General features: G+C 37.7%; 1 protein-coding gene across 4 annotated transcripts in view; it reads left to right on the top strand.

Annotated features, from left to right (window-relative positions):
* The first annotated feature begins 1,498 nt into the window (after window positions 1–1,498).
* ATP2C1 (ATPase secretory pathway Ca2+ transporting 1) overlaps window positions 1,499–25,481 on the top strand; it is a 53,035-nt gene continuing 29,052 nt past the window's right edge. The window contains exons 1-8 of one of the 4 annotated variants that reach the window (XM_069808940.1): window positions 1,499–1,614; window positions 2,234–2,384; window positions 18,096–18,206; window positions 19,095–19,211; window positions 20,797–20,886; window positions 23,699–23,734; window positions 24,649–24,710; window positions 25,080–25,188. In XM_069808940.1, the coding sequence (XP_069665041.1) occupies window positions 2,379–2,384; window positions 18,096–18,206; window positions 19,095–19,211; window positions 20,797–20,886; window positions 23,699–23,734; window positions 24,649–24,710; window positions 25,080–25,188 (531 nt within the window). In that variant the 5' untranslated portion in view covers window positions 1,499–1,614; window positions 2,234–2,378. Of the gene's footprint in view, window positions 1,720–2,233; window positions 2,463–18,095; window positions 18,207–19,094; window positions 19,212–20,796; window positions 20,887–23,698; window positions 23,735–24,648; window positions 24,711–25,079; window positions 25,189–25,481 lie in introns of those variants that run through there. The other 3 variants (XM_069808930.1, XM_069808951.1, XM_069808922.1) reach the window with 3 other exon arrangements.

The following is a 25,481-nucleotide window of genomic DNA, read 5'->3' as shown; positions in this document are numbered from 1 at the left end:
CTTCATGGAGTAACCATGGAAATATTCAAGTAACATGGCACCTATATTGGACAGGTCAGAAATCATGCATTAGGTATTCTCAAGCAATTAACCTGCTCGTTGTCATCTTATTTTCCTGAATGCAAATTCCTAGGGCCTGTACTTTGTCAGCACTTGCAACTCTTCTTTACCTCTCAATATATATTGACAAATATGTATTATTTTAGCACTCTAACAAATTTATCTTCAAGAGCTTCAAAAGAAGCATGTATGTTCTCTAACTTCACCTTGTTTAGCTGAGGGATTCATAGAGGCATGCTATTATGGGTTGGGAGATTTAATTAAAATGTTTTAAATTTAGTTGTGTTAAATGCTTCTTATGAACTGACAAAGACTGATTTTTGTTTTCTTCTGCTGCTTAAGAAAAACAAAGCCAAGGTGACAGGTTGTTAATCATGAGATGTCAATGCAATTGTATTTCTTGGACCATGTTGTCATGCTCCTTTAGAAATGAGGGGTAAAGCCTACAATTAGCATGTCTCCATTAGATTTTGACCTTGAAAGTCAAAAGGTATTTTGTTCTTACTATGCTGTGCATCGTACCTTAAATATAAAATTTATTGTATCAGTGAAAATTACTTTTAACAACTTCCTGAGCCTTGGAGCTCAGCATTGGAACACTGTAGTTCCAAATACCATCCTTTTGGTGTCTAAGTAAACATAATTGAATTGGTAAAGCATTTTTTTTTCCCCACAGTACTTAACTAGTGATAAGGGTTTGTGATTACATGACTGGTAGCTAAAACCAGCTTTTAAAGTAGTCACAATTTTGTATGGAGTCTTGCTATTTTTTTTTTGGTGAACATTGGAAAGAACACAATAATTTGTCTGGTGATCCAAAACTAACTGGACTACAAATAGAGTCTGGGTGTAAAAATTGTGGCTAGCCCATGCTTATTTTCATACAAGTACTTCTTCGGAGACACACAGCATGGACTGCAGCAAAGACAACCTCTGAAGCGAGTGGGCATTACAGGATAGAAAACAAATTGGTTGTGGGAAAACCCACAACCAGCCCAGGGCGCAGGCCCGGAGGGCTGCCTTTGGCTCCCAGTCCTGGCACAGAGGCCGGCAGGGCCAATGACTTCTCCGACTGCCCAACGCTGCTCGCGGCTCCATCTTCCTCATGGTAACGTGCTTTTTCTGCCCGGGCAGGGAGGTGAGGCGACCTCGCCGCGGGGGCAGGCACCGGCGGCATAGGCCTCCACACCGGGGGCTCCTCCAGAACTCCCAGTAGCGTCTGGGGCGTTTAAACGCGTTTATTTTCGTGTCTCGCTGCGCTGGGTGGGGCTCCGGCAGCCTGCGAAACTCGCCCCGGGCTGTCGCTGAAGGCCGCTACGCCCGCGCCACCAGTGCCAGGTCGGGGGACAGAGAGGCTGACCGCCTCTATCAGCGGCCGCCGCCCTGTCGGGGCGCAGGCGCCTGTGCGCGCGCTGAGGGTTGGGGGGGGGGGAAATCCGCCCGCCCTTCCGCTGCCGCGCCCCGCCCCGTCCGCTGCCTCTCCCCTCCCCCCGCGGAAGTGAGCGGAGTGGGGATGAGGCTGTGCTGCCGGCGTTGCTGCGCCCAATCACGGAGGTGAGAGGCACGGCGAGGCGGCAGCGGTGAAGGAGCTGCTGCTTGCGCCTCTTTCCCCCTCCACGCCACCATCGCCCCGCTTCCTGCGGCGGCGTGCGCCACAGGGTGAGCGGGCGGGGCCGGGGCGGCTGAGGGAGGCGGCGTGGGGGTTGCCGCGGGCAGCGCCGGGGCCGCCGCGCTTCAGGGAGCCGCCGCGCTTCAGGGAGCCGCCGCTTTCTTTGCTGCTCCCTTTCCGCCTGGCGCTGAGGAGACGGGATGCGGGCAGGGCGGCGGGGGGATTAATTGGGGTGAGGGTTTATTTTTAGGTGTGGGGCGTTCATTCGATGCGGAGCCCCTCCCCGGATGGGACGAGTCTGTTCGAGGCGCTTGTGGCGAGAGGAAGGCGGCGGCGCTGCTGCTCTGCGTTCCTGTAGCTGCTGGGCAACTAATTTTCATCCTTGGTGGCCTCTGACAGCTCTGCGGGCTCCCCGTATGCGTGTGCTGCTCCGCGCTGGCGTGAGTGGAAAGGTGGTGGAAACCTGTGGGGTTCGGCTATTGTGTGGGGTTTTTTGGGGGTTTGTTTGTTTTTGTGGTGTGGTTTTTTTTTTTCTCCTCCTTTTAGCGCTAGTTTCTCTTGCAGATGTTGCTGCAGGTGGGGGCCAAGGGAGCAGTGTGATTGCCTGGGATCTTGGGGCATCTGTCTCTTCACCTTTCAGCTCCTGCTCCAGTGCTGCTGTTGCTAAAGACTTTTGTAACTATCGACTCAAGTACAGTTTCGATGGAAAATGAAGGTAAAGGTCTCATCAGAGTCACTGACTTCATTGGAGCTAAGAGGACTTTTGCATGCAATTTGGTGACAACTCCTACTGGTGCGTGTGTATGTTTTACTGTTCCAGGGGTTTGCAGGGTTGCTCTTGTGTATTAATATCGTGGTAGGAGTTTTGATCTGCATTTTGTAGCTTAAGAATTGTAGAACCATTGTTTTTCTTTATTTGTACTACTGCTTGTTGAACTAGTTATCAGACAGATTTTATTCTCTCTTGACAGATATTCAAAACATCTGTTGCATGTTTTAGTGCTCTATGTGTTTGGAATAGAAATCTATTTAGATAGGGGCTTCTGAGCATTAGTTGCTTGATATTTGCTTGGATTATATGATTTTGTTAAATTTTATCTTTCAGTATGAAATTGAGAAGCGTTAATTGCATTTTGTGTTGAAATATTTTTGTGTATACTTTGCGTTCTTAAAAATGACTTACCTTTGCTCTCTTGGCACTGAAGTTTTGAGTTCTTCCACTTGAAAGATATGGTATGAAGTTGTAAACTCTATGTACTGAAAGAATTTGCACTATTATGCTTTTTCCTTCTTGTCTAGTTTGGAAATTAATCCAGGGAGTTATTTCAGTTTTTCCATGTTGGTCTTCAGTTTATGCTCTAGGAAACTTGAAGGCCACTTTGCACTGGTGATGGTGACTGTGAGCTTCATTGGGGTTTTTTTGGTTTTGTTTTGGGGTTTTTTTTTCTTTCTGTTTGACTCTGCATGTTGAAAAATCCCTGAAATGTGTTCTTTTCTTACATATATAATAATAAAAATAAGTGTTGATTCCCCCCTCTTCCCCCCCCTTATGTCATCATTATTCTTTGAAGATATTAGATGGATTTTTTTCTTTTTTTTAGGTAGCTTTTGGATTTCCTTTGCTATAGGTTGTTACGTGAGACATAGGAGCTCCTTTTCCTCCTACCCCATTCTGAAAAGAGAGGTGCTTTTTTATTAGTTTAACACGAATAAAGAACTGGATTGAGTTTGTGGGATAGACTAAATTATTTTCTGTGGCTGGATATTCTGTTTTGAAATACGGTTGTCTTCCATGACTGGAAAGTTAAAGTAATTGTGAAGTCCAGCCTATGTTGAAAATCTGTGTTGTTATAATCTGGCATTTCAGAACTCTTTTCTAACTTTAAAATAATGTTAGAATTTTCTTAATTCTATTGATCATGTCTTCCAACTGAATATTTGTAATAAAGAGCATAGAACTTGTTAGGTAGAAGGAATTTTGGAGTGTGGGGGAGCATCTCTAGAAGATTGATCTTTGTTTTGTGAGGCTAGGTAGCTGATAGAAGTAGTGTCAATGCCTTTATATTTCGGTCACTGTGTTGCAAGTAAAAGGTTTTTGAATGGGCAGTACTGGGGGTGGGGGAAGCAAAGTAGACATAATACCATTGTATAGAAGTACACTTAGAGGGGGGAGAAAAAGCAGCTGTATGACATTTGTGTGCCAAACCCAAAATGGCAGGAAGACTAATAATGCCTTTTAGTTCTATTACCAAATAAACAGTCTATCACAGATGTAGTTTATAATCAAGTTGCATGTGATAGTGTGGCCCATTCTAATTTTTCTGAATGCTGGTAACACAAAGATGGCACTTCTTAAGTTTCTTATGGAACATATAAATTATGTTTAAAAACTAGTAATATTTGTATGATAGAAGTAGCATAAAAAAAGCTCTATCTAGGGGAAAAATAAAAGATGATCAGATGCATATTTCAAAGGCAAAAATAAATGCTGTGGTTTATTGAGGGCTTTCAAAATGGAGTAGGCTCCTGTGGGTAGGAGGAAAGTATGAATAAAAAGACTGAGTTGGTTCTCTTAACATTTGTTTCGTTTCCACTCCCTTCCCCTGCCCTCGCTAGTCTCATAATTGAGTCTCCAAACAGGCACATATATCTACTACTGTCTGTTTTGGTGTTCTTGGTGCTTCTGAGCCCTTCTTTTTTCTATCCGTTTGATATTTTGAGACAGCTAGACACTAGCAGCTTTCATACTGGAACTTTTCAGCACTCTTGAGAGGATCCTTAATGTACTTTCTTCAGGAGACAGTTGAAGAATCTTTGTAATCTTGTAGAACAAATATTGCAGTTAGAATAACTTGCAACTTTTTTTTTTGTTTTGCAAGTTTGTGTTTGAAAGGTTTCTTTAGTTTGGATATTGAGCAACAGATGGCAGATTTTTTTCCCCTGTATTTGGATGAATATTCAAGATTAGGAAGTGATAAGATGGTTTGGAAAACTGATATTTTCCTGTGTTAATTCAGTATTCCTAAGCAGTACTGTATGTTTACTCTAAGCTAGTTAATGTTTTGTCCCAAGGCTTTGTGGTTCCTGTCTTGTGTTGGGATGACTAAACTTCCGCAAATATTCATGTATCTCTTGGTAATGGGGAAGAGAGAATTTCCCATCAGAGGAAGACTTCTGCTTAGCTCAATATAACTATGACTTAGAGGAATAATGTTTGTATTTCTGTTTGAAAAGATAGAATTTTGTGACTTATTTCCATAAACGGAGCTTTTTCTTAAACTGTAGGCAGTCAAGAGAACTTGCATAGAACAGAACTCTGAGTGCAAACTAGGCTTTGTAATTTTTTGATCTCTCCATTGATGCCTTTGGGCTGTTTTAAGTAATTTTCTGTAGTCGTAGGTTGATTTTTTTTTTTCTTTCTTTTATCATGATCTTTTAGATTGTGACAGGTTCTTTGTCCTACTGAGGATTGTCTTGTAGAAGACTGCCTTTTAGTAGAAAAATAAAGAATACAGTTTAGGTTACATCAACTTTGAGCCTCTCAGCTCTGAGGTCAGACTATGATTACAAATACAAATTGTTAAATAGGAGTACTGTTTTGTTACCAAGGCCTTCTGCAGCATTTGTTTTCAGATCATTAAGTGCCTAACAGAAGAGGTCAGAGTAACATTTTCTCACCTGTAAACCAAAAAGTTTTTCCCAAAATTGTGTAGAAGGTTGGTACAAAAACTCAGACCAGACTCACAGTAAGTAATAAAAACATCATGTGGTGATTCTGAAATCCTCCTTAATCTCCATTGTTTTGAGTCCTAGTTAATTTCAGCTAATCTTCAAAAATGACTGTTAACTTCAGCTTATAGTCTGTCAGTAGTAATTTCAGGATAATTTTGATAATTGGATGAATAGTGAGATATAAGTCAATAATTTGTTTTTTCTTTGAAAAAAGATGCTTTAGTTCTTGTCATCTCAGGATTATGTGATGTGAATTGTTTTTGTTTGTCGTGTGCTTGAAGTGCAGTTGAATTTTCTAATGATTTTCATGGGTGTTTTTCTTAAATGGTGAAAATAGACTTAGCTGTTAAAGTAACAGATTGAAGATCAGTGAATAGAACTTGGTTTTTGAGGGCAGTGAGTTAGCACCCTGGAATTGCTCATGATAGATTAGGCAGCTGTAAGTACTGATGAAGGGGTAGAGTATGTGTACATGCAACTGACAGCAGAGGGGGAAGGGATGCCTGCGGCAGCAGTGACTTGGAAACAATTTAAATTGTTCCAGAGTGGCATCATCAGTTGTTCATGAAAGTAATATCCAAAATAATCAGAATGAAATTTGTCATGGAAAATGTTAGAAATTCTGAAATGGAGTTGGTGTTATCACAGCAGTTCATGGTCCTTTTGACATGTAGATGATTTCTTAATAAACTAATAGGTGAAACAAGAATTTTGGTATTCATTGATTACTGTTTCTTACCATCCGCAGCTTGCAGAAAATTAGAACCCAATTCTTTACACTTATGTTGGTGAAAAAGTCACATCTCTTCTGTTTAACTTTGTCGTGGTTTAACCCCAGCCAGCAACTAAGCACCACGCAGCCGCTCACTCACTCCCCCCCACCCAGTGGGATGGGGGAGAAAATCGGGAAAGGAAGTAAAACTCGTGGGTTGAGATAAGAACGGTTTAATAGAACAGAAAAGAAGAAACTAATAATGATAATGATAACACTAATAAAATGACAACAGTAGTAATAAAAGGATTGGAATGTACAAATGATGCGCAGGGCAATTGCTCACCACCCGCTGACTGACACCCAGCCAGTCCCCGAGCGGCGATTCCCCACCCCCACTTCCCAGTTCCTAAACTAGTTGGGATGTCACATGGTATGGAATACACTGTTGGCCAGTTTGGGTCAGGTGCCCTGGCTGTGTCCTGTGCCAACTTCTTGTGCCCTGGCTGGGCATGAGAAGCTGAAAAATCCTTGACTTTAGTCTAAACACTACTGAGCAACAACTGAAAACATCAGTGTTATCAACATTCTTCTCATACTGAACTCAAAACATAGCACTGTACCAGCTACTAGGAAGACAGTTAACTCTATCCCAGCTGAAACCAGGACAACTTGGAGGATAAGGTGAGAGAAGACATTTTTTTTTTCTTTTTTAGTAAGTGGAGAGTCTTCACTAAAGACCAGTTCTAGTAGATACCTTCCTATCTTATTAACAGTGCTTTGATAACTTAAATAACTGCTAAGTTAAAATAGCACTTGTCTTGCATTAGAAACATAGATTTTCTTTTTAATTGAACAGTCAGTGTCATCTTTTAATCTGTTGACTGGTTGATGGAGCATTAGTTTCAGTTTTTCCTTTACCCTTTTTTTTTCATGCAGATAAATCAGAAATGTTAATCTATAATAATGTAGAAGTGGTTTAACATGGAGTCTACTTGAGTCCAGATGTCACAGAATGTATGTTTAGTTATTTTGCTAGCTTTGTGTGGAGAGTCTATGGCAAAATCTTTTCTTAGTGAGTCAGGAAAAACAGTAGTGTAAGGGAAATGCAGACAATTCTTAGGGTAGCTAATTTAATAAGAGAAATACATTTTTACTTGCTTTTTTGGTGAAGAGTGGCAAGTATGTGGTGATCCCGGGATGCTCTTCTATCAGACTGAATGAAATGGTCACATTACTGCTGAAAGAAGATCTACTCTGAGCTGTGTTTCAACTGTAAGTGTTGTGTTGGCTGTCATGGTTGTTGAGTTTGTCTGGCTTGGCAAGCCAGCTTTGACAGAAGGTTAGCCCAAACCCTTCTTTCCCCTTGCCCCCTGTTGGACAGCTTTCTGTTGAATTAGTAAGTTGAATGGGCTCATGGAGTGTCCAGTTAATGTAGAAAACAGTGAGGGACAAAGGAGTGAGACCTTCTCCTATTGGCGTAAGCAGACCATTATCTTGACTCAGTTCTTTATGTAATCATGGCTTCAGTTCAATATAAAATCACCTATGGACCATGGTGGAATTTTGCAGGAGTCGAATAAGTTAGTAAGTAGATTTTAGTTGTGAGACCTGCTTTTGAGTTGGTGAAAGAGTTCGGGTGATACCTAATTGACACTGAGTGATAAAATTGGCATTTGCAATGTGGTTTGTAGAAGCTAGGAGGAATGATACAGTTACAATGTGGAGAAGAGAAGGAAAATAAAACACAGTAATTAAGATATAAATTTGGGACAGGCATCTGTTTCTAGTTATTTGTTTTGTAAATGTTCTACTCTAAACAATTAGAAGGGATAAAATGGATAATGGGTTAGCAGATGCAGCCTACAGAGTCTTTTACAAAGTCTTTAAAAATATTTTTAAGTCATAAATTTTCTGCAGCACTTTTTTCTGCATACGGAATTCACAAAAAAAAGCTTGGTCAATAGTGTTGCTGCTTTCTTGATACTAATTATAAGAAAGTTTATTACCGTAAGTGGAGTAATTATGCAGTGAGTTATGTTTGCATTTAAATTGACACTGACACTAGCTTGTTCTGAGAACTGTTGTAAACAGTAAGTTTGGGATTTTTTTTAATGTAGAATTTTATTTTGTCACTTTATGAAGTAACTGCATAGCTGTCAAGGATATTATCAATGATTGGGTCTTGGAGCTTCATTTTAACAAAAAATACTGAGCAAGTATTTCTACTGGTATTTTTGCTTAATACAATTATATGGCAACTAAAGTCTGAACTTGTTGTGGATACATAGTAGTATATCACAGCGTGCTAAAATTCTTTATTAGTGTTTGCTGTTCAAGTGCCATCCTTCATTTTGAGAAGCTCAACATTTCAAGGTGTTATGAGATAGAAGCAGACTGTTGGAGAGGAGCCATATGATCTTATTTCGAAGCTTAAATGTTCTCTTCTAGAAAGTTAGCAACTCTTTGGCAAAACAAATGACTGATATCTAGACCCAAAGTCTTTTGGCCTTCAACTTCTAAAAGGCTTTGTGTGAATCAGGATTTAAGCAGAGGAATATGCTATTTGGAGTGAAGTGAGATATGGCCACCGGTGCTGTCTTCCTTGGGTGATGGTTTCTGAACTGATCCAGTGCTATTATACATAAACTTTGCTTTTATCAAGGCACTAGTGTTGATTTGATCATTTTAGTGTGTGTTTAGGATTCTGTATCTTTTGTTCTTCTGATTAGTAAGTAGTGACAAATATATGAAATGTTCAAGCAGACTTTTCCAGTGTTCAAGGAGTTTTTTTTAACAGGAAGAATCAAAGCTGAATGTTTTGCCCAACAAGATACAGATTGGTCTGATGTGTTTGTCAATGCATTTTTGGTAACTCTGATGCCACCTCAAGGCTTTCACCAACCAGGCTTTAAATTCATCATAGTACATCCTCCAGAGTATACAGAAATACTCTAAATGTTTTTCATGTTTTGTAGTGACTGAATATGAAGTTTGAATGTTTGGCATTCTTAAGTTTCAACTGCATACTACATAAATGAGCTAAAGGAAGGTGAGGTGGATTTTTGTTACTCCTACAGTCTACAACACTGCAGTCAGGTTAAGGTATCATTTTTGTGAAATACCTTCTCTAGCTAGAGAGCTGGCAGTTGTCATTCACAAGGCTTGCAAGATAACCACATGGAATATACTACAATTACAGAAAATTGCTGGTAGCCTCAGTTGAACTAGATGTCCTACTTTCCTTTTCTATTTTTTAAATTAAAGAAGACATGGTGAAGCATCCTGAAGGAGTAAGATGTGTTACTTGGAGAAATGGTTTTTTAGAAGGTATTTCTAGTATGTGAAAATAGTTCTTGAGCTTTATAGACTACTGTAGAATTAATAAGTTGGATGTTAAATGGAACATCTTAGTCTTTATTACACTGTCTGAAGTAGATGGTATTTGGGATAGGTCTCTTAAATATTTTACAACTTTTAAGATTGGGCAGACCTTGAGATTTAAGATGGTTGGTGCCAGTATTCAGATTTCTGTTTCTTAGTTGGTCAGAAATGCAGAAGTGTTGTGTACCAAGGAGCACAGTTCTGCATTATGGCTGGTTGTTGGCCATAGTGAAAGTCCTAAGCACTGCTGAGATAGTACTTGAATACAAGGCAGTTTTTTTCAGGCTTACAGGGTGGCTTAGCAGGTTGTTCTCATAATTTGGGTATTTATATTTTATATTTCTTTGGTTATCAGGTAGTGTCTGTGCTAGGTTTCTGTAAAGTCTTACAAAATAACACACAATAGCAAGGGTCTGAAACTATGTGACCTCCCAGGATAGAAATTAGTCTGCAAGGATAACTCATTAATGCAAACTAAGTGTTTCTCTTTCCTTTTTGCTTTTTTAGAGACAGAACTTTTCTGTGTGCACTTACTTTGATGTGGGGACTCCTGGTAAAATGTTTAAACTAAAATACTGTTGAATGGGAACAAATTTATTTGAGTATTAGAATACAGGGTTGCTGCAGCTGTTTCCCCAGAAATGAAAAATCATCACACTTTTCCAAAGGAGTCCATTCAAATGAAGATAGTAGACAGTAACTTCAAAGCCTTCAAAAAGAATTTCTTATCCTGAACAAACAGTGCCTGGTAGAAAACAAGTGGCTCATTAGTCTGCAGACCTCAACCTTTTGGGGGTGAGAAGGGACAGCTGTTTGCAGTGGCAAGTAAAATACCCTTTTTGCAAATTGGTCATGGATGTTTGTGTTGAATGAATGTTGGCACTTGTTGCTCTAAGAAAGCAGCATTATTTCCCATAAAGGTATTTGTCAGAGTATAATACTCTCTGACCAAGTTCTTTTAGATAATCCACATATGGAGCGTGTAATGTTTAATAGAAAACATGTGTATTTGAAGATATTTGATGTGGGATTTCCGATTTAGCAGAATGACATATTTGTACTATGTTTTCGGTATATTTTGTAAGTTACAGATACCAAAATACAGAAATTGCGTTACACAGTTCAGTTGTAATACCAATGTGATTCCCATTACCAGTCTCTGTAATATGCTCACTGTCACGACGCTGGGCATCTCCAGTCGCCGGAAAGGAATACATGGGTTGAAACAAGCTCAAGCCTGTTGCTCTCTGAAATTTTGTTGGCTGTTCATTTCATATGTTGGGCTGAGCCACATATGCATCCCCCCAAGCTGGTCTGGCTAACTCAGGCATTCACATTCTTTTGATGAAATCGGGGAGAAACACACCACCAGTTGATCCATTCAACTGATATAGTTGTTTATCCAAAGCAAAGGCCGCCCTCCAGTCCCCATTGTGCTGAGGTAAAGTTAGCCTCTTTGCAACAGCTGTGGTTAGTCACACCTTACTTTATTTCCTGAGCTTCATGGGCATATCACGCTTGCCCATCTCCTCTGAGCCTTCTGTTATAGGGGTTTATTGGTCAGTTACAGTATTCAAATATTTTTCATATCTAAATTTATAGGGTTTTGAGGCTCATTAGAGAAATTGCTAGTTGAGAATACAGGAATTAATCAGTCTTTGTGATTTAATCACATATGTTGTACACACAACTGTATCAGTGCAGCCTGTATAGATGAAGCCTTCCTGAATATAACTTCCAATTTTATGCACATCATTAAAATAAAGATAATTCAGTTCAAAAGCCAAGAATAAGAAATTAAAAAAGGGAATTTACTTAAGGTAAGTTTGTAGCTTGTCTGCATTTATAGTTTGTTAATGTGATTGCACTGATTTTTATTTATTTTATTAAATCTGTATTCACCACACTCAGCTACTTCTGCCTGCTTCTTCTGTTAGCATAACCGGTGAATTTCTCTGGAGATTAAATTCCTGGTAAAATCTGGTGGAATTTCACGGTGGAAGTTGCATGATAATCACAACCATGTTGGGTATTGCTTGTTCTAGAATGGTCTGAGGGCTCTTTGCCTGCTCTTCTCTGCCCTGCCTCCACTTTTGGAATCCTGCTGTGCATCCAGGGTTTGCTTCTAGATGTGCACTTGGTCTAGGACTTACTGTAACTATTGAGCGTGCCTAATGCTTTTTTTTTTATGCTTGGCTTTTTGCTGTGTCTTGTCATTACTTGGTCACTCTTCTGTGACTGGGACCTGTATTGAGCTTCTAGGAGCACCTTGCTTTCTAGACAAATGGGGAGGCAAAGATGGCAGAAACATCTAGTGGAACATATATTTTTAAGATTGTTGTTAGAAAGTGACTCTGTGGAATCACAGGCATGATGCTGAGCAATGACCTATTTAAATAGTTTGAAGATGGACAATAGGATAGTTAAAGACCTGGATCTCCAAAACCTCTAGCCACCATGTCCTAAATGAGTAGGAGATGACTTTGCACTGATGCTTCATATCTGATGGAACTGACAGAAAAGAGGCTTACTTCCACTCTGGTTAGAGCCTTTTCCTTTAAGATACCTTTCATAGCCAAGAGTCTTTGTCTAGTGGGAACTGTTTCCAAAGTCCATGTGCACGCACATGGAGATTCAGGCCTCTATGCCCATTGGCATCTAGTTGATCTCTAGCCCCGTGTGCTTTCGGGATGCCAGACAGTGCAGAAGAGATAAGCGCTTGGTATTTTATTATGTTACTTGTGTGCACATATGTCTACAGTAGTTGATTTATCTGTCGTTACCCCTCTGCACCCAGCATCCTGGCTCCAAATTGTACAGAACTGGAGAAAAACATGTTTAGTAGTATCTGAGCTTTCTAAACCTTTCAGTATATGTCACGGACAGTTTGATCATACAGAAAATGGCAAGCTTGTAAGTTTCAATATGTTTCATATTCTGTGAAACACCTTTATTACGTTGTTGAATGCTATCCTTTTTTGTGCAGGGAAGGTAGATTAAAAAATGGAAGCTGATTCTTACAGTGGGTGAGGGAAGTGCTGATTCTTCTGGAATTCCAAAAAGAAAGGCACAAACACTTGCAAGGCAGATCACTATTAACTCAGAAAAGGTGATAGCAAGGTATAAAATCCTATGTCCTTTCTGATGCTGGGAACCCTGAGATGATACGGCTTTGGATAGATCTCTGGTCAGGGCATGGCACACTATAGATCTCATCTGCGTTCATGAGTACTCTTATGTGGTTTTGTTCACAGTACAGATTTGTCAATCACTGATAGCAGTCGGGTCTGTAATGTGGGGTTTGAAGTGTCCCTTGGACAACATGCTCTAATATCCTTATCTCATCAATAAAGCTGCAGTTCCTGAGCAGGTACATGTAATATTTCAAGTGGAAACGACAATGTACTGTATATATACTTAAGATTAAATGTGTATTGATTAATTACACATTGATTATGTGTACATTCATTAATTTTACTATTGATTAGACACAGCATGATTCAGTAGCAATTGCATGGTATCTGTGATAGAGGCATATACCTGGATGTGGGTCAGTAACTGTTTGTACAGTAATAGTCTTACAGGTTGATCACTACGAACAAGTTGAAAGGTCTTTGTAGTACTTGAGTTGGCTAGAAAGGGGTTCAGTTTTATAGGGACTGATGGGGTAGATTCAGGCTGACTTAATCAGCTGTTCAGATGGACGGGAAGATTCACAAGAAAGTGATAGGTATGCTTAAGAGGCAAATATTGGAAAGTGTACTGAGTCTAATGCTTCTGGTCATCTTTTTCCATTTCCAGTTGTGCCACAGTGTTTCCTGGGTACTGGCTGTACTAACCTGCAGTTTGCCAGTGAGACTTCTTGTGTGGTAGGGTAAACAAGAGTAGAGTGCTTAAACCCAGACATGTTCCTGTCTCTCAGGTTTCTGAAGGAACTTACGATTGTCTTTAAGTATCTCAACTTAAATTTCATTGTTTTGTAAACATTTGTGTTTTTTTCACTTTTACTGTTCTCTGTAGTTTTGTTTCTATACCACCTTTGTATTTGGCACTTGTAGGTCAGTTGAGTAATTGCATGTAGCATTTACAGGACTTTATATTAGCTAATTAGCCAAAGTGTTTTGGTGACAAGTTTGCCTAAAAATAGATTTTGCTATGAGAGTGTTGAAAATTTTTTAAACTGCTCTCAGTGAATGTAGGTCTTGCCATTTGCATTCTCTGAGCAAGTAGAGCTAAAATTTCCCCTTAAAAATAATTGTAAAAGTATCTCAATGTCAATGAGCCCATGGTGAGAAGAGGGTGAGCAGGCTCTTGTAGGGTATGAGGAAGAACAGTGACACATTACTGTTAACTAGGTTTTTCTTTAGAGAAAATGGAAGGGAACTCTGAATTTCTGGTAATGTAAGCCTTCTAGATGAATTTGTATTTATTTTGATAAACATACTTTGGTCACAGTTCCATGGTCATATGATTGATGCATATTTCTTGGCCTAGAAATGGAGGTGTGTACATTGGAAGTGGTCCAAGAAAAGTCCTTCCTGAGGCAGCTATTTATTTTTGTTAGTTAGAATCCTGCTGCTTTGCTCCTTGGTAGAGTTAGCTGCAGGTGGGAAATGGGAAGCTGTAGTCATAGCTCTAGAAGCTTCAGTGGTCATGTATGTGCTGCCTATCTGATATAGCAGCATAGACCAAGTATCATTTCTTAGCCCAATTATCCATATAAAAACTTGGCCTGCAATGAAGTACAGAAGCGTTTTAAGGTATCAGCTGATAGATGCTTGAAAATTAATTGCAGCATAGGATGAGAAGGCATCTTACTGTGTGTGAGTTGACTCCTTTAATATAGAACACTGGTTTTGGGGATAGCTTTTGTTGGATACACTAAAAGATGTTGCAGAAGCCCAGATCTCCAGTGTGCAGATCTGGGCAGCAGTGCAAAGGACTGTAGAGCACTTGCTGACAGTATTATATAAGTAATCTTTCTCTTGCTTTATGGGAGTAATGCATAGTAAAGGCAAAATTATTTGTTTGAATATAGTTACTGTGTTCCAGCAGATAGCAAGCACTTTTTCCAACTATTTTTTTTGGACCTAAATCTGTTGGTGTAACCCACTTTGTATTTTGGAAGGTAGTGATGAAGGGAACAGTGGTCAGTTTCTGATTGGCTAAGCAATTGAATTTGATTGGTGGCCAAGTGTTAAATATTTGAAACTGTTCTTTTCTGAACTACAGGTGTAGCTTAATCTACACAGATTGTAGAGGTTTTTGAGAATTTAGATGAGGATCCATCTAGAATTGTCTTATATGTAATTTTGCTCTAGAGAAATGAGATGGCTATAAAAAGACATTCTGAGACTTTATTTTTCTAATCCTATACCAGATTTTCTCTGTAGGTTTTTTTTTCCACTGCATACAGTACAGTGTTCTTCATAAAAGTGGGAGATAATATGAATGAAACACACATGCAAAATCAATGGCTTTTTGAGTCTGTCACAAAAAGGTTTTGTTGTTGCACAATTCTGTGCTAGTGAAGACTTATTTGGAAAAGCCTTATCTCTGAGAGTACTTTTAACATTTCTGATTAAGGACATTTAACTTCTTAAAATATCCTTAAAAAGCTTGTTGAAGTCCAAATTGATAATATTAGGAAAATGATCAGTTACATGTCCTTTTTTTGGAATTATTTGTGTTCAGCAGTCATGTCAGTTGGTATAGGGAAAAAAAATTTTCTGAGCACTAAAATTTGTAACGGCTGTCAGTTCATTTCTACCTACTCTTACTGGGAAAGCTTGGTTGCTCAGCATTTTTGTTGAGAATGTGGAGTCATCTTGGTCAAAGTAATTTGTGGGTTTGTTTTGAAACAGCACTAGGGTTAATGGTTTTCAGCCCTGAACTGATGTTTAGTAGCTAATACCATGAATGTGGTATGTCTTTTCAATAAAAATCAAAAGCTTGTACTTAGGATGGGAAACCTTAAAGAAAAGAACATGAGCTAGTAATTCTGTAGGGTATTTTATCAAAGAGGGGAGATTGTGGCAAAATTCTGGGTTTAGAAAAGCATGGTCCAAGAAAACTGAAACAGAAGTAAGGCTAAAATCCAAAGAAAATTAAGTATAACCTTCTAAAGTATGAAAAGTCATCCTCTCCAATGGCAATTGCCTGAGAATTGAAGTGATTTAACTTACTATTTGTTTGTGGAGGCTTAACAGCGGCTCTAACTGGGTGTGTTCTTAATTGCAGAATAGGTGAATCTGAATGAAACTTCCTTCCTAGGGCCTGAATCTTGTGAGCATCAAGTGCTTCATGGATGCTGGTAAAAGTGGTGGTAAAATTAACCAAAGGCTACCTGTCTGCATGGAGGACTGAGTGGTCATGATGATGTATTGCTTCCCATGATGAAATTTTGGGGAAATGAATTTGTATATACCAAAGAGTATTTTGTAAGGCTTAGGGTCACTGTGTGTATTCTTCCTAACTGAAATACCTGTCATTCTGCTTCTATTGTGGTCAGCTTAAGTTGCTTTAATAATAGTTCTGTTTTGTAGAGGGAGTCTTATGATGCTGTGTTCTGTGAGAAGCCTTAAACTGTGGAGCAAATGTTTGTCCCTCTGGTCCAGAGCAGTGTAACCTTGTTGGTGTAAGGGCTTGTTACTGTTGGGTTTTGTAAAAAGACCCCTTGTTAGGAACAGAATTGTACTCATGATTTTTTTTATTCTCATGTTAAAAGTAATATTTTTTTAAAAATACTTTAAATATACATAGAATGTTGAGAGAGAAAAATCTGTTATTTTGTTGAACCATGGCTGAAATATTTTTTGACTCAATTTCTTGTCTAATTTGAAACACGTAAAGGTCTTTGGAAATGATAACTTGCTAGATAATTTTTGTAGATGTATGTATTTACAGTGTATAATAATGTGTATTCACTATCATTTTTAAAGATTACTTACATCAGTGTATATACTTAAGTTTTTTATGAGTACCTAATCAATGCTAAAGCGTGTGTAAGTCACATACTTCGTAATACTCTCAAAATTTGACCACAGACTTTCCAATTCTGGTCTTTTAATGATGCATCTGTGCAGAGATTAGTAAAGAACAAAACAAAGCTCTTTGACTGGAATGAAATATGGGAACTGGAGTGGAGGTGTGGCAGAACTGCCATTCTTGGCCCTTGCTGAGCTGTGCTCCTGCAGCCCAGCTGCTCAGTCCCACTGGCTTCAGGCTGCAGAAAGCTGAGTGGGGCCCAAGGGGCTTCCCCTCTTTGGAGGCCAGTAAACACATTGTTAAGGTGCAGTTTTTTAATCTGCTATCTACCCTGCCCAAGAGCTCAAACCCACACCTCCTATTGCCCTGCCTTTCATCTTGTTCTCTAGACCTGCTTTCTTAGAACTACAGTGAAGGGGGAAGTCTTGTTTGTTTACTGTTTCACTAGCAACTACATGGCAAGTATAGAGAGTTTCCAAGGGTTTCTCGTGAAAGTGTGTGGGTTCTAACTGTAGCACTTTCACCTTTTGTTCATTGGTCCCTTGAGCCCCTGGGATGAAGTCTTTGTGGAGTCTATTTACATAAGCAGCTAGAAAAACAAATATTGAGTTGAATTAATCTCAGCTATCGTATTTGAGTATATGACAAACAGCATGCAGTATAGAAAATGAAGATTGTCATACCTTTTTTAGGGCATAAAAATGCTGGAATCTTTTAATGTATTGTCATCTTGAGGTACTTTATCTTATATTTTAAGTCTCACCATCCATAAAGGAGATTTATACAAGACAGTAATTATTTCTTAAAGCATAAAACCGCTTACGCACATTCTGTGCAAGTATAATGGGAAAACCATTTCTGTGGCATGCACGTTTGCATGTTAGGTGTCTTCCAGTTAATGGAAGGGGGTTGTGTGTGTGTCATGATGGATGAGATATTAATTGTGGGTGCAGTAAGATAGTGAGGGAGAAGAAAGTATCACTTCAGCTTCTCATTTAATAAGCATGAATTCAGAAACTCTGAAGCTTCATTAAATATTAAAGCAGTGCTGAGCTGTATGATCAATGTTGCTGTTGTGCTCTTCTGCAGTTCACAAAATTTTAACTTCCTAAAGTTATGGGAAAACATTACTTTATAGCATTGGCTTGAAGCTTTTGTACTGTAGTCAAGTTTTGTGACTTCACTTGCATGTGTGTTCTTGTTGGAGGTTTTCTTAATGTTGTTTCTCCTCTCTTTGTGCACAAGAAAATATAAATAGGCCTGCTTAGACCATCTTCATTAATGAGTAGAAAGTAGAGGCAGGGAGTGAAATTTATCTGGAGTGGTTACTTTCTGACCAGGTGTTGGTGATAATGAGCTAAAGGATTATAAATATATTTAACTGTTATGATCTTTGTCATCACTGAACCTGTCGTTACAAACATTAGTCTTCAGTTGCATGCCCAGTATTTTCTTTTATTATTGCATATGATACTGCATGAAAATAAGCTGAATTGTAGATTTTTTTTTTAAAGTGCAATGGTTATTAAAAACTACCTTTTAATGGCATTAATACTGCATTGTTCTGGTATATTTTGTTTGAAATGAAATGACTTTGTTTTTGTTTTTTAGGTTGCACGTCTTCAAAAAATTCCTGATGGTGACAATGAGACAATGATTCCTGTACTGTCTTCAAAAAAAGCAAGTGAATTGCCAGTTGATGAAGTAGCAAGCATTCTGCAAGTAAGTGATTTTGCATCTCTTAAGAATGTGCTGATGTTACCAAATAATAAGTTTTTCTTAAGGACAGATTCTGTCATTGGAAGTCTATGCATTGTCATGCAGTTTGATATTAGCTATTGATTTTTAAATTGTTACTTCAAATGCTCTAATCTCTAATGTTTTCAAAGAAATCGGGTGTTTGGAGGGGGGATGAGATTCAGCTTGAAAATGTTTGGATTTCTGTGTGCTTTGAAGATTGCTTTTTGTTAATAAAAATGTTAGAGTCAATCTTCCTATAAAATTCTGTTCTGTTTTTCATAGCTACTGCTTCGGTTTCTCTAAGGAATCCTTAATTTATTTTGGTAGCCTCCATTTTAAGTGGAGGAACAGGATTGAGAAAGCTACCCATTGACAGATTTATGAACCATTGAATCGGTTAATTTTCATGATCGATGGTCTTTTTTCATTTTCTGTATGCTTGACTGCTTGAGGAGTACACCATGATAAATGTTCATCCCTGACAACTCAAGACTTTGAAGCTATTGCTGTCATTTGGCTGAGTAACTGAGCTCCTGACATAACCCTCAAGAGTCTGAACTATGCCCACAGTTTGGCTTGTTGAAGAGTTTTCTGCAGGGAAGATCAGTCATTTAGAGATGTCAAACATCATCTGCTTCTGTAGTTCTTCTGTGAATTTTTTTGTTGAATCTCTTAAGTAGTGCCAAATTGAGTTCTAAAATAGTAGTTAGTTAGCTTTTATTGTCATACAAACATTAGTACCAAGCTTGTCTTTCTGATGTTGGCCAAATTTGTATAATCTAAGGCTATATGTTTTGGGGTTGGAATTTATTGGAAGTCTAGCTTATCAGTGCAATTGCTGACTGTGTTATTCTTTGCATATTTTAATAGGCTAATCTTCAGAATGGCTTAAAAAACTGTGAAGTTTGTCATAGACGAGCATTCCATGGATGGAATGAATTTGATATTAGTGAAGATGAACCATTGTGGAAAAAATATATTTCCCAGGTTAAGATTTTTGTCCTTTCTGCTTTTTTATTTTAATACTTGTCAGTAGTTTTGCTCTTTATTGCTTGATTTTTTTGTGTGCACGAACGTACTCTAGGGAAAAGTGGGGAAACGCTAGTAGAAGAGGAATTGCAACTTCTATAACTTATATCTAATTTACCTATTGAAAAAGCTTTTTATTTAGGTACACGCCAGTGTTTTAATTACATGATTTGTTCTTGATTGTATGTTCATAACTAGCCTGAGGGCTGGAGAAGCAGAATAAAGTTCCCTGTAGGCAAAGACTTGAGCATGAATCACACTAAGGTCAAACATAAATGCATATGTCTGTTGCTAAATATTTAAAGGGAACATGAAGTATTAATAACTTGATAGACAAAGGAAATTTTAAAAAGCAAACCCACTGCCTTTGAACTGAGGTTGGAGGTGGGACCAGCCTTGATTCTGGTGTTAAGCAGAACTGGCAACAGTCAAGTGTGAATTGTTTTCCTATCAGTGTGATTTATTTTATTTGTATATATATGTGTGTGTGTGTGACCATGTACAACTACTCAAAATGGTGTGAAAGTGTCACTGCTTCCTCCTGCCTACCCCTTCCATCACCCAGCTACACAAGATATTTACAGCAAATTTTCACACAGAAGATTTTTCTAATGAATTTGACCAAAACTGTTTTAACACTACAATGTTTCCTGTACCTTGTCTGAGCAGTGCAGTTAAGTTCCAGAGTAAACCCTGAAGTGATAGATGGTTAATTCTAGAGAAACTGTTTTGCTCGGGAGTGATTAAAAAGATATTCAGTGCTCTGCTGATGTTAACAGTGGGAACATCATCACATACTAGCTCTCCTCTGGCATTAATGCTTTATTTTCCCATGTGTAGTGTCAAATTAGTCAGATGCATCAGAATACTTCTAAAGCATATTATCCAAGTCTATTTTAGGTAGGATTTATTAAGACACATATTTGCTTTGAATGTGCTTATGTGCTTTTAGAATGTTCTTCACTTTAACTGTAGGAATGTTATTTTTTGTAACATTTCTCAAAAAAAATGACCATGTGAGCAACCAGCTGTCATGTAGAAGCAAGATCCTATATTATTTTAGCCTTAGAAATCTGAAGAAAGCATATGATCTAAAAGGAAAACTTGTATCTTGTAAAACAAGAAATCATGAACTGAAAGTTAGGAAATAGATTGCTGCCTTGCTAGTGATCAGTTGCTGGGAAGAAGATAAGCCTGTTATGTCGAAGACATTTTGAATATATTTCAGGCTTCTATTTGTATGTTTAAATGCAGTATAAACAAATATAAGAGATTATTCTTTTTGTCTTAATGTGAATCAAGAAATGTAAGAAACAGTTTTTTCCTGTTATGTATTGAACATGGTCTGTTCAAGGTCTTTATTAAAAAAACCCAAACTTAAGTAAACATCTGAACTGTATAGAGTCAGATTTCTTTGCACTGGTAGGTTAGAAATAGTTTAATTATAGAATAATATGTTACAAAAATAGGTGTGCTTTGAGGGGTAGATAAAATGGTCTTTCTGTCAAGAGTATTGCTGAATTACTGTTCTGTTTTGTTTCAGTTTAAAAATCCCCTTATTATGCTTCTTCTGGCATCTGCAGTCATCAGTGTTTTAATGCATCAGTTTGATGATGCTGTCAGCATCACTGTGGTAAGGAACTAAAATTTTATCTTTGTTGGGAGCACTTCACAATGTGTGATGACATGTACTTTCAACATCACGTGAATGCCAATGTGGGTTGGGATCACTTGATTCTAATTAATGAATTTTATTTGTATGCTGTCATTAAATCTGTTTAGTTTGACTGGCTTTTGTTGTTTTGTTTTTTTTTCTTGACTTGATAGCAGTATTACATATCAAAATACATTAACTAATAATTACCTGGCTGCATCTTATATCTTTACTCTTTCATTGGTTAAAATGCCTGTCTTTAGGTTCAGAGGAGCAATTTTTGGTGTCTTCTATGTAATTTTTATCTTAAATTATGCTTTAGTTTCAAATTGAAAGCAACATTAAGCCTTCTGTGAATTTACTTGAAAGATGTAGTCTTTTAAAACATGAAAAAGAAATGTAACCTGAACTCTTTAGTAATAGCAGAAGGAAGATGGAATCTGAAATAATGCGGGTTTTTTTGGAGAAGTTTGCATTTCAACAGGGTGCTAAACTAGTGAGCCAAATATAGTACTGCTAAATATTTGTCATTGCGAATGACATAGAAGTAAATTATAATCCCTTTGACCTTTTTGGGGTGATAGGCGATAACTGAAAATTGGGATTTCTGTATGATCAGAGGCAAGTTGTAGCTGTTTTTTGTCTTGGCTGACCTCTGCACTCTCTACGTTGAGTTTTACTTTTGTAATTAAATCAAGGTAACTGGAGGTTTGCTCCTAACTCCTCTAATTCTTTAGAAAGAATAGGTTTCTTTGGAAGATAAACTATGTGGCTTCTTTAAGAAAAAAACATGCAATTTTGAATTTGAGTATAGTGTTAGTTTGGAATCGTCTGCTGTGTTCCTAAGTTGGATTTAGGTAAATTATTGTATTATGAAATGTATTTAATTATTGTGTCTGAAAGTTGAATTATTTCATGTTTTCTCCTTGGTTAGTGCCCTTAAGTCTATTTCCTAACACTCTTGAGCAAGGCAATGAGAAAAGAACAGGGCAGTTAGTGTAAAGGAGCAGTAATTTCTGCATTCTGTGCTGCAACCTGGGAAGGAATCTTTAACAGCCTTATGAACATTGGTAGAGATATCGTAAAATATGGAGAAAAAGTATCATTAAGATAAAGTTCGTCAATTGTGGGTTTTGTCTAACTTCCAACTAACCTACCATTTAGTCTTGTTATTAATGCCCACTTTATCACCTAGTGAATATTTGTTTTGCTTCATTTTCAGATGATAGGGCAATTTTTCTGTGGGTTTTTTCTTTTTTGGTGCTCAGAGCCTTAGCAACAAAACTAGCTTGCTGCTAAAGATCAGTGATATATATTTCTTCTGGTGGCAATGCTGGCTTGAGCAGCTTTTGCCATCTTCCTAGCTCTGCTGGTACAAATGTATTGTAAAACTTTTTGATCTGGACTGGGAACTAATGAAGATTTAAAAAAAAAAAAAAATTATGTACCTTTTTCCATTTGGAGGATATTGGCTGCTTGATGCAATCCATTGCACATAAACACAAGCTGAGAGACTGATGTGAGGCTAGGAATGCAAAGCTGTATCAGGTAGCATGAACTGTAGAAGATAATATTGCCTCCAAAAGAAACACGTGTAGCTGTGGTGGAAATATTCCATGGAAAGATGGAATATATATAGTTACTTCCTAATATTCAGTTGGTGAGGCTAACATTATTATCACAAATAAGGCAGATTTACTGGATCTATCCTTGATTTAGTTAAGAGTTCAAGAGTTTTTCTCTTGCAAAATGGTAATATTGTGGTAATTTTTTAGTAGTTGCTGTGTGTGCTTTAAAGGCTTAATTAATAGCTGTTGTGTTATGGTTCTGTAAGAAATCAGTGTAACAACTCAATTTGAGTAACAAATTCAGTTAATGTAACAAAACAGAATTTGAGAGTGTAGTGAAGGGGAAGATGATACTTACTTTACATAAAATTGATCTTTGTTACTTTCTGTAATAAATTTCATTCATTCACTCAGTTTCACATCACATGCTTACAAGCCCCATGATGTTTATGTTGAAGTGTTGTGACCAGAATTGTATGTGATATGGGGGACTATGAAGACTTGCTATTGAGACCTTAGGACTTATCTTGGATTATTCCTAATGAGCAATTTTTTTTAGCTTTTTTTGTTTGGGATCTGTGGCATCTTGGCTGTTTGGGGTATACTCAATGTCCTGTCTCACTCCTTGGGAGTCTTGGGCTGAGATTCCTGAGTCTCGTCCTCTTCTTGTTCTCCTTGCTGGGATATTTTATGGCTCCAAACCTGTTCTTCAGCTTGCTACCTTAACTTTAGTTATCAGTTTATTCTTAGGTTTTTTTGTTATCTCATTATTTGAATGAAACCACATCTGTGATGCTCTATAGCAGTTAAAACTTCACTACTAACCTTTGTTCTGTTCCCAGAGAACACCATTCACGCTTAATTCAGACCAATTTTTCTATTCCTGTCGTGGATCTCTCTCTACTGCTGCCTCTTGCTCACTGTTTAGAAACACAGAGCAGAGGAAGTTTTTCTTCAAAATTGCTATCTAGTTATTAATCTTATTTTTAGTAAAATTAGTTATTGAGTTCTTCAGCATCACTGGAGCAGATATAGAAGCAATGCTGTTATCTATTTACAACAGACCCAAGGGATACTGAGTGATTTTGAGCATGAGAAAGATTGTTTCTAAATCATGTTGTTAATATGACTTAACAACTATGGCTGAGCAAAACCAAATATGATCGCTTACTTTCATGGCCATTTGGAATTTTTTTATCTCACCCACTTTTGTTTTCTTGCAGGCAATACTCATTGTTGTTACAGTTGCCTTTGTTCAGGTAAGACAGCTGTTGTCCAAATAAGATTATTGCTTTTATGTAAACTCTTCTATTTATAAGACTGAAGTAATTGTCTTGATGCATTGTGCTGTGAATGTTTGAGTAAAGAGCTCTGTGCTTTGATCCAAGTCTTTTGCCTTTTCTGAAGTGCATGATTTGTCCTGCTTTAACTACATTGACATTTATGCATCTATATCAGTATTATACTCAGCCATAAAAGAGTGCTTGTAAAGAAGCACTCAGAATAGACAGTGTAGAAGTACTTAAATATTTAACTTCTTATAAAATAGATTATGAAAATGTAGCTCTGGCTTTAATTTCGTACAGAAATTTAAAAAAAAAAAGTCTTTTAAGTAGTTTTCTAAGTCATAAAGTTGTTTTCATTCTGTAAATAGACAGCTTTACTCAGTGTGTGCCTAAATCAAAGTTACTTTGTGTTTGTGCTTTATATCTTTGTTTACCTTATTTCTGTAATCTGTTTATTGAGTTAGAGATGAGTTGTGTTACCTTAGTTCTCCAGGGGCTAAGAGCATGAAAACAATGGTTTTGGTACTAACTTGTTAAACTGTAGAATTTACTCATGTGTCTGATCCCTGAGTTTAGAAGCATTACTGCAAGTATTACAAAGACCTGAAGATACTGAAGGAAAATGCAAAGGACCTCTGCTATTCTTTCAGAAGAAACGCATGTAGGCAAATCTGTAAATTTTTCAGTGTTTGGACCATATTTGCTTTTTAAAGTATCTAATATAGAACTGTTGAAAAGTATCTCTTATCTGCTTGTTTGCAATATTACTTTAATACAGCTTTACTAATAAGATGAATTTCGGCGGATGTGGATGTATCTTACTGTTTTTTAACTTTTGCCTGTTTTAAAAAGTATTATCTGCTTTATTTTTTTTAATTTGTCTGCAGGAGTACAGATCAGAAAAATCTCTTGAAGAGCTTAGTAAACTTGTGCCTCCAGAATGTCATTGGTATGTAATTATCTGTCCTTTCAGTTCTAAATTAAGTAATTTTAAGTTTAATCTGAAATGAGTAAATCAAAAAGATTTTACTGAACTTACTGTCTTTCTGTCAAGCTCTTATGCTGACATAGAACATGCTTTGCTTTTGCTCATTTTAAAGATTGCTTTATGAGCTTAAAAATTACTCCACATTGTTGCTTCTCTGAACCCTTCAAATGATGTTACTGATGTGTAACTTCTAAGAAATAAGCTGTAAATTAGAAATGGTATTTTGCCGAAACCAGTAACATTGCAATGCACAGTCAACCACGTGAATGCTTTTCTCAGATGAAATGCCAGAGGATACATTCTTTTTGCTCTTCATGTTTCTACCTACAGTGTACGAGAAGGTAGAGTGGAACATACACTTGCAAGAGATTTAGTCCCAGGTGATACAGTCTGCTTGTCAGTTGGAGACAGAGTCCCGGCTGATCTACGATTATTTGAGGTATATACCTACTATTGCTTTAATATTTATTAACTTTTCTTTTAGTGGGAGAGAGGGGAAAAGAAGATAGCCACTGAATACTGAAGTGCGTTAAGTGTTATTGTTTGGAATTCACAACTATTTTGATAGAAATTTTGAATTAATTACTTTCCAAATGTGATTGTGCATTCTTAACAATATATGTAGCTTCTTATTGTAGGACATGAGAGGAAAGAATTTTCCAATTTTATGTAGTAATGCATTCTTGAAAACTTTAGTTGAGTACTTGTGGTTTAACCCCAGCCGGCAGCTAA

Source organism: Haliaeetus albicilla, chromosome 2 (assembly GCF_947461875.1).
Source record: "Haliaeetus albicilla chromosome 2, bHalAlb1.1, whole genome shotgun sequence".
In the NCBI taxonomy this organism is placed as follows: domain Eukaryota; kingdom Metazoa; phylum Chordata; class Aves; order Accipitriformes; family Accipitridae; genus Haliaeetus; species Haliaeetus albicilla.
The sequence above is the reverse complement of the archived record's forward strand: the minus strand, read 5'-3'. Positions and strand labels throughout refer to the sequence as shown.